Genomic DNA, 8,178 nt, shown 5'->3' with positions numbered 1-8,178 from the left:
TCCTAAAAAACATTTTTTGCCTTTACCTTGCACAACTGCACAGACTGGATATGGACGCCTGGCCAGACTCTCCAGTAGGAAGTACAGGTAGGAGAACACGAAATGCAGGCCAAAGGACAGCCCACTGCACAGGCACGCACAGCACGCAGGCGCACGCACAGCACGCAGGCGCACGCACAGCACGCAGGCGCACGGAAGCCCGTCAAACCCCCACGTCGACTTCCGGCTTAGTCAGGATCAAGGACGCAAGGCGAGGCCAGACCTATCTCAGAGGCTGCCGCCCCTATAGATACAGGTATTTTCAGAAACTCACAAGAATTTTGTGTAGCACTTCCTTGGAGGCGGGTTTCTTGGTGTCCGTACTGAAGTTAGGCTGGTAGTTCCACTGTGGAGTTGGGGCAGCTTGCAGAACTACACATCCATATGAAAGACGCGATTTTCACCCGCTTCGTCAATAACAACGTTTTCTCTTCTTTTAGGGCCCCTATTTTGTACCAAAATGCAACAATCTCTAGAAAGAGCTTTGGATCGTGCAGAGTATGTCATTGCAAGTGCCCAACAGAGACCTCCAAAAAGGCAATACTCATCTAATGGGGAAAAGTCTCTGTATGAAAAACTTTATGACATTTATGTTGAAGAATGTGAAAAGGAGCCTGGGGTTACGAAGGAATTAAGAAGCAATGTGAACCTGTTAGAGAAACTTCTTAGGAGAAAGTCATTGCCGTGTTTGGTGGTCAACCTGTACCCAGGAAACGAGGGCTATTCGCTGATGCTCAAGGGGGAAAATGGATCATCTGCAGAGACCATTCGACTGCCCTATGAAGAAGGGGAATTGCTCGAATACTTGGATGCAGAAGAATTACCTCCTGTTTTGGTGGATTTCCTGGAAAAGTCTCAGGTTAACGTTTTTTATTGTGGGTGTGTCATAGCAGAAATACGGGACTACAGGCAGTCCAGTGACAGGGAACCTCCCCATTACCAAAGCAGGCATATTCTCTTACGTCCCACGATGCAGACTTTAGCCTGTGATGTAGAGGCCATAGCCAGCGATAATCAGAATTGGACCCAGGAGGACAAACTTTTGCTTGAGAGCCAACTGATCTTAGCTACGGCTGAACCACTGTGTCTAGACCCTTCTATATCAGTAGTCTGCACTGAAAACAGACTGCTCTATAACAAACAAAAGATGAACACTCTTCCCATGAAAAGGAACTTCAAGAGGTACTCTATGGCCTCTCTGAATCGGCAGCAGGAGCTGTCTCGTCCCCCTCCTCCTGAGCTAAGAGCCCTGACTTCCTGCAAAAGAATAAGAGGAAGTAAAACAGGTGGGAATTATGGCCTCAAAACTTTTAAAACAGGAAGTTGTGTAGATGTGTGGAAACAGACACCCTGTGACTTGGCTGTACCTTCTGAAGTGGACATGGAGAAATATGCTAAAAGGAAGAAATCTGTCAAATATGATGACTCACAATCAACAGTCTGGCCAACCCATGAGGTACAAGATGGTTCTGTATTTGGGTGTGAAGAGGGCAGTCAGTCCCAGACAACTAAGGTGACCTTGCAGTCGCTTAATGATCCACTTATCTCTGGAAAAAGGAGCTCCCATAAAAAAGTCAGACGTGAGAGACAGCTGTCTCCCCCGCAATCCTCCACAGATGAACATTTCTATAGTTTCATGCCAGGGCCAAAGACTGATGTGGGGAGGGTGGTCAGTCAGTCCAAGGAATTGGTCCAAAAGAGTGCCCAGTGTCCAGTGCAGGTATCACACAGCTCCAGTGACTCAGCTGGTCTCAGGCAACCTTCTCCAGGGAAAGCACCAGAACAGCCTAAGACTGGGTCAGTTCAGTCTTCAGTGCCAGACAAGGGAGCCAAACATCCACCTCCACCCATCACACTTCCCTTGAAATCAGGAAGGAGCTCCAGTGGTGACAGTTTCACTTCACAGCAGGCAAGCAGCTCTCATAAATCTCCATCTCCTGCTTCTGCTCCTAAGCCACCAAGTCCTTCCCAGAAATTCTCTGCGGAGGTGAATCGAGTTAGCTTGCTTCCTGCCACGGCCCTGTCCACTGCGGGCTCATCACAAAGGACCCAAGTTTTGGCCATATCATCTGGCCTGAATATCATCGGAGTGGTGTACGCTGGTCAAGGATGCCAGGCCTCGGGGAGAGGCTCCAAGCCCATGCAGGACTCTACCACCAGGGCCACAGCTCCTGCAGGAATCATGTTCCATCAACTGCCCACGTGGATCAAGCCTGGCCCCCTGCCCACAGGGATCAGACCTGGTCACCTGTCTACAGGGAGCAAGCCCAGCCCCTTGCCTGGAGGAATCGAGCTTGACCACCAACCAACAGGGATCAAGGCTGGCCCCCTACCCACAGGGATCAGACCTGGCCACCTGTCTACAGGGAGCAAGCCCGGCCTCCTGCCTGGAGGAATCACTCTTGGCCACCAACCAACAGGGATCAAGCCTGGCCCCCTACCCACAGGGATCAGACCTGGCCACCTGTCTACAGGGAGCAAGCCCAGCCCCTTGCCTGGAGGAATCGAGCTTGACCACCAACCAACAGGAATCAAGCCTGGGCCCCTACCCACAGGGATCAGACCTGGCCACCTGTCTACAGGGATCAAGCCTAGCCCCCTGCCTGGAGGAATCACTCTTGGCCACCAACCAACAGGAATCAAGCCTGGCCTCCTACCCACAGGGATCAGATCTGGCCACCTGTCTACAGGGAGCAAGCCCGGCCTCCCGCCTGGAGGAATCACTCTTGGCCACCAACCAACAGGGATCAAGCCTGACCCCCTGCCCACAGGGATCAGACCTGGCCACCTGTCTACAGGGAGCAAGCCCGGCCTCCTGCCTGGAGGAATCACTCTTGGCCACCAACCAACAGGGATCAAGCCTGGCCCCCTACCCACAGGGATCAGACCTGGCCACCTGTCTACAGGGAGCAAGCCCAGCCCCTTGCCTGGAGGAATCGAGCTTGACCACCAACCAACAGGAATCAAGCCTGGCCCCCTACCCACAGGGATCAGACCTGGCCACCTGTCTACAGGGAGCAAGCCCGGCCTCCTGCCTGGAGAAATCACTCTTGGCCACCAACCAACAGGAATCAAGCCTGACGCCCTGCCCACAGGGATCAGACCTGGCCACCTGTCTACAGAAAGCAAGCCCAGCCCCTTGCCCAGAGGAATCAGGCTTGACCACCAACCAACAGGGATCAAGCCCAGCCCCCTGTCTACAGGGATCAAGCCTAGCCCCCTGCCTGGAGGAATCACTCTTGGCCACCAACCAACAAGGATCAAGACTGGCCAGCAGCCTGCAGGCGCTCAGCCACCAAATGTGCTGCTTGCTGCACCACCGGCTCCTTCTCAAGGATGTGTTCAATTTATTGTTAAAAATGCTCCCAGTCTCAGGCCCTTAGCTCTACTCCAGCTTCCACCAAGCTTACTCATTTTGAACACCCAGCAGCAGTGCTTCTGCCACCCGATTCCACAGCAACAACTTCAACAACCCGCAACTTCACATCCTCAGCAGCCAGTGCCACAGGCTCCTGCACAAAGTTCGGTCAGTCAGAGAACGGACTTACCTGCTCAGCAAGCGACGGCCATTAACCTCAATAAAGTGGAGGGTTTTCTGCAGCCCCAGGTAGATGTGTTGTCTCAGCTGGGCTCTGCCCAGAGCCACCCAGGGCCAAACCTCCCTCAGCAGGGATCTCAGCTCTCCTCTGCCTTGCAGCTGCAGCCACAGCCTCAGCCAATACAGTTCAGAACCTTGCAGCCCTTAGTGGCTGTGACAAGAGTAACAGCCCAGACAGCTCAGCCCCTTCCACCTAGTGAGCATACAGCAAGCCAGTCAGAAGGTAAAATGAAGAGAAGCAGACCAACCCCTCCAAAGCCCTGAGTCTTGCATTACTTTTTAATCTTTTTTAAAACAACACAAGAGTATTGGATCAAAGGGTTTCTAAGTTTTCACTCCATTTTGGTGTTTAATGTCTCAGTATTTTACATTGGCAGGTGTACAAATTACACAAAAGCACAACTCTATGCGTTTTTTTTTTTTTAAATGGAAATGATTTACTGAAAAACAAAAAATGGGCTATGGTGCTAACCACCATGTCAGAATCCCACCTCTGCAATTTACTGACCTCAAGCCTATTGCCTGACTTCTCTGAATCTCCATTTCCTTGTTTATAAACCTGTAAATAGTTATATCTACTTCTTAAGTTTATTGTCAGGGTTAATGTAAGATATATTAAATATTGAAATTCAAGTTAACTTTAAATTGATAAAATATTAAATATTTGAAAGAAATAAGCATAAGTACTTAAGCTGAAAATAAACTATCATAATAATATTAGTGCAAATGATAGTTTTGTTACATTATATAAAAGTCAACTTTATGATCAATGGCAAATATGCCATAGATGTTTAATTCCTCAAAAAAAACCCCACACACCAGACTTAAAAATAAGCAAAAATAGGGGCTTCCCTGGTGGCGCAGTGGTTGAGAATCTGCCTGCCAATGAAGGGGACACGGGTTCGAGCCCTGGTCTGGGAAGATCCCACATGCCACGGGGCAACTGGGCCCATGACCCACAACTACTGAGCCTGCGCGTCTGGAGCCTGTGCTCCGCAACGAGAGGCCGCGACAGTGAGAGGCCCGCGCACCGCGATGAAGAGTGGCCCCCGTTCGCTGCAACTAGAGAAAGCCCTCGCACAGAAATGAAGACTCAACACAACCAAAAATAAATAAATAAAAATAAATAAATAAGCAAAAAAATATATATTTATATATGCATTTCTTAGGTTTTCAAATTAAATATATGTAATTAAATATTTATTATTATATATTCCTTAGGTTTTCAAATTATACATATAGGTAAAGATTTTAATCCTTTCTTAATAAACAGTAGCTTTTTACTCTAACTAGATGCACTACATGGTGAGTTCTCTCTCTGTCTGATAAATCTAAATGAATTAGGCATTTGTAATTCGTTCTTCAGTAATTGAGGGACGATTTGGATATATAACTCAGTATCATTTGCCAGACAATATTCTTCAAATGTATTATTCATGTGGTGCTTATTATTTTGCAAACACAATAGTATACAAATGCACCTGCTGTCTGCCATTCATCTTGCTCCTCTATTCTGTCTCAATTATTTTGTCTCCATCAGACAGGATAATAATCACAAGAGAGACAGGGTAAAAGTTTCTTGACTTGTAACAGATGAGTGAATAAAAAATAAGTTTAGATAAACTGAAAAAAATGACAACAGGGAATTATAGGGGAAAGAATGAATAATTGTGATATGAAGATATCTTTAAATATATATGCTAATTGAAAAAATTATTTCTGTAGCTCCTAAACAATATATTTTAGGATAACAATGTAAGGTAAGAAACTAAATGACTAGTTCAAACACCCTCCCCCAAAAAACCCTGAGTAAATTCATACATGTGGAAAATACTTTTAAAATATTTTATATGTAAGTGTAAAGATTTATATCACTCAAAAATATCATCTTCCTGATTTTCTGGAAGGTTGCTTGAAAAGAATGGAATATTTGAAAATATCAGAAAAATATATTTGTTAACAGTTATTTTTGTTGAAAGACTTAATTTTATTGTAATGATATTTGCTATTTGAGACATCCCCTTGGATGACCGGTAAACATCTTTCATTTAACATGTCCAAATATGATGACATTCATCTTTTTCCTGATCCTATTAGAACCTTTACTGTTTGGTGTTAGAATAATTCACAAAGTAACTGAATTAATTACCAAGTAATTTTAAATAACTTAAAAAATAGAAAATCTATCTGCATACCCTTCTTATCCCTAACTGTTTCTACTCTAACTTTGAGGGATGCCTAGAGAAATTCTCAGGCTTCCTTCTTAATAGCTGAACAATCACCCACCCTGAATGAGTCCTGACACTAGCAAATGGATTAATGATAAAATATTTTCATCTGTGACATTTCTGACCAAGTCACACTCCTTTGCTTAATATCCTTCCCTGAATCTGCACACTCTGTGGAATCAAATTCAAACTATTTTGTTTAGCTATACAAGGTCTTTTTAGACCAGGATTTGTCTTGTATCTCTTTCCCAATCTCCTACCACTTCCCCATTCACATCTGTGGCTTTGGCAGTACTTAACACTTGGTGCTCCCAATGTGCCGTGTTCATCCTCACCTCCATGTGTTGGTGGAGACCCTCAAGCAGGAACTCCTTCCCATTCTCTGCTCATAGCTTAGTACTCAGCCTAAGTACCACCAATCTGGATCTGGGTCTACTTCCATATCATCCTTTATTACAGCACAGTTCAAACGATTTCACAGGATTATTTGTGAATCAAATATGGTAGTAAATATTAAAAAAGAATTGAAAAGGTAAATTAATATAAACATCCTTTTCAAATTTTTATTTTTTCAAACATAGATTGTATGACTTTGCATTTACTTATATAGCATTAGTACTTTTACTTGAATGGTTAAAATTTTACTATATATAATTATAATCATATGTAATGTACATTTATATTCTCTAACTCTGTGTTGAATGTCACAATTGTCTTTTTAAAACATCAGAAGAATACTAAATGAGAATTATTACTTATTTAAATATAATTTAACTTTAAACAGAGATTATGATGATAAGAAATAAGAAAATTAAATAAAGCTTTTTTTTGTTTTCTTGGATTTGAACCAAGAAAATATTCCTGAATTCACAATTCAGTCATAGGTCATTCTGACAAACTATAACATATGTTTCCTTCTACAAAATTCCAAGGCTAAACTAAGGAACAAGAAGAAGACAAACCAGTAAGATACTCCTTTTTATTTCAAATCACCTCATTTTTGGTGCATTTATGTTTCTTAGAAGTTTTGAATTCTGGGCATATACCAACGTATGCAAATAAGACAATGTCCTCCTGTCTTTGCTTCCCTGTTATTGTCACGTGATAACAGCCTGATAGTCTTATTAGATGTTTGGGATGACAGGACTTAAAAACGATGTGGTGGGAAAATGGGGAGTTGTTCAGTAAGTAGTTTCAGTTTTGTAAGATGAAAAAGTTATAGAAATTTGTTGTACAGCAATGTGAATATACCTAACACTACAGAACTTATACTTAAAAATGGTTAAGGTGATAAATTTTATGTTTCATGTTTTTTACCACAATTAAAAATTTAAAACAACAATAAAACTGTGGCATACAAAATACTTCATTTTCAGGGTCCTTAGGGGAACCTCAGTCACCTATGGGTTCACAGCCCTGTTGTTAAAAGCACAAACCTCTGAAGCCAGCCAGTTTTAATTTCAAAACATGGCTTTGCCACTTACTAGTTGTGGGGCCATAGGTAAGTCACCTAACTTCTCTATGCTTCAATTTTTCCATCTGCAAAATGGAGATATTTCATAGGACCCTTTTCACACAGTTGTTATAAGTATTAAAGAAGATAATATTTGTAAGCTGCTGAGACATTCCACAAAGTAAATTATCCAGAATGACTGAAATGGAGGAGTTATTCTCACCAAATTTAGAGGATATGTTTCAGATGATCTAACAATGTAGGCTATCTGGCAAATGTGAAATCCCTCTGATGAGCAATGGGGGCCACCTGGAAGTGGTGCTAATTCTCCAATGCAAATGAGTGAGATCAGCATTATCGCTGATTTATCAAATGATGTGGTTATCAGTTTTCTGACGCTGTGGACACAGCCAACAAATGGTAGTTGCTAATGCAAGCCCCAAATCAAACATCCCAACAGGAGACCTTCTGAATTGCAAATTAAGTTGCCTCACCCATGCCCCACTCCACATAGCCTGCTTCAGTGTAGGTGGCTGAGGACTTTATGTATTTAATGACAGATGATTCACCTATAAAGAGAGGGAGGAGGCCAGTGACCACCCAGTGTTTCAGAGTGGAAAGAAGCCTGTGGGTACAATTGTAGGCACCAATCAAAACCAGTAGTGCCCAACTCCTCACCTAAAATGCTTAACAGTAACTACGATGGGGTTGCCATACTTCGCATTCATTCATTCACAAATATTTATTGAGCACCTATAACAGGACAGACGATGTCAAAGCCCTAAAGACACAGCAATAAATGAGACAATGCCTTTCAAAAGCTTACAGCCTAGTACATTAAGAACAAGTAAATATTAATA

The 8,178-nt window shown here is 43.3% G+C and overlaps 1 protein-coding gene across 1 annotated transcript; it reads left to right on the top strand.

The window, feature by feature from the left end:
- The first annotated feature begins 499 nt into the window (after positions 1 to 499).
- On the top strand, positions 500 to 3,901 carry LOC105748589 (transcription factor SPT20 homolog). Its single transcript, XM_033407971.2, has 2 exons — positions 500 to 2,223; positions 3,298 to 3,901. Exons 1-2 carry the CDS (start codon positions 500 to 502, stop codon positions 3,899 to 3,901), a joined length of 2,328 nt encoding a protein of 775 aa, XP_033263862.1.
- The last annotated feature ends 4,277 nt before the right edge of the window (positions 3,902 to 8,178 follow it).

Source organism: Orcinus orca, chromosome X (genome assembly GCF_937001465.1).
Source record: "Orcinus orca chromosome X, mOrcOrc1.1, whole genome shotgun sequence".
Lineage (NCBI taxonomy): Eukaryota > Metazoa > Chordata > Mammalia > Artiodactyla > Delphinidae > Orcinus > Orcinus orca.
This window is presented reverse-complemented; position numbering and strand designations above follow the sequence as displayed.

Excerpts from the sequence above, each read along its gene's own strand:
- LOC105748589 (XM_033407971.2), top strand. The coding sequence starts at position 500 with ATGCAACAATCTCTAGAAAGAGCTTTGGATCGTGCAGAGTATGTCATT. Across the intron at positions 2,224-3,297 it reads ACAGCTCCTGCAGGAATCAT|GATCAAGACTGGCCAGCAGC; the intron begins GTTCCATCAACT and ends CCAACCAACAAG.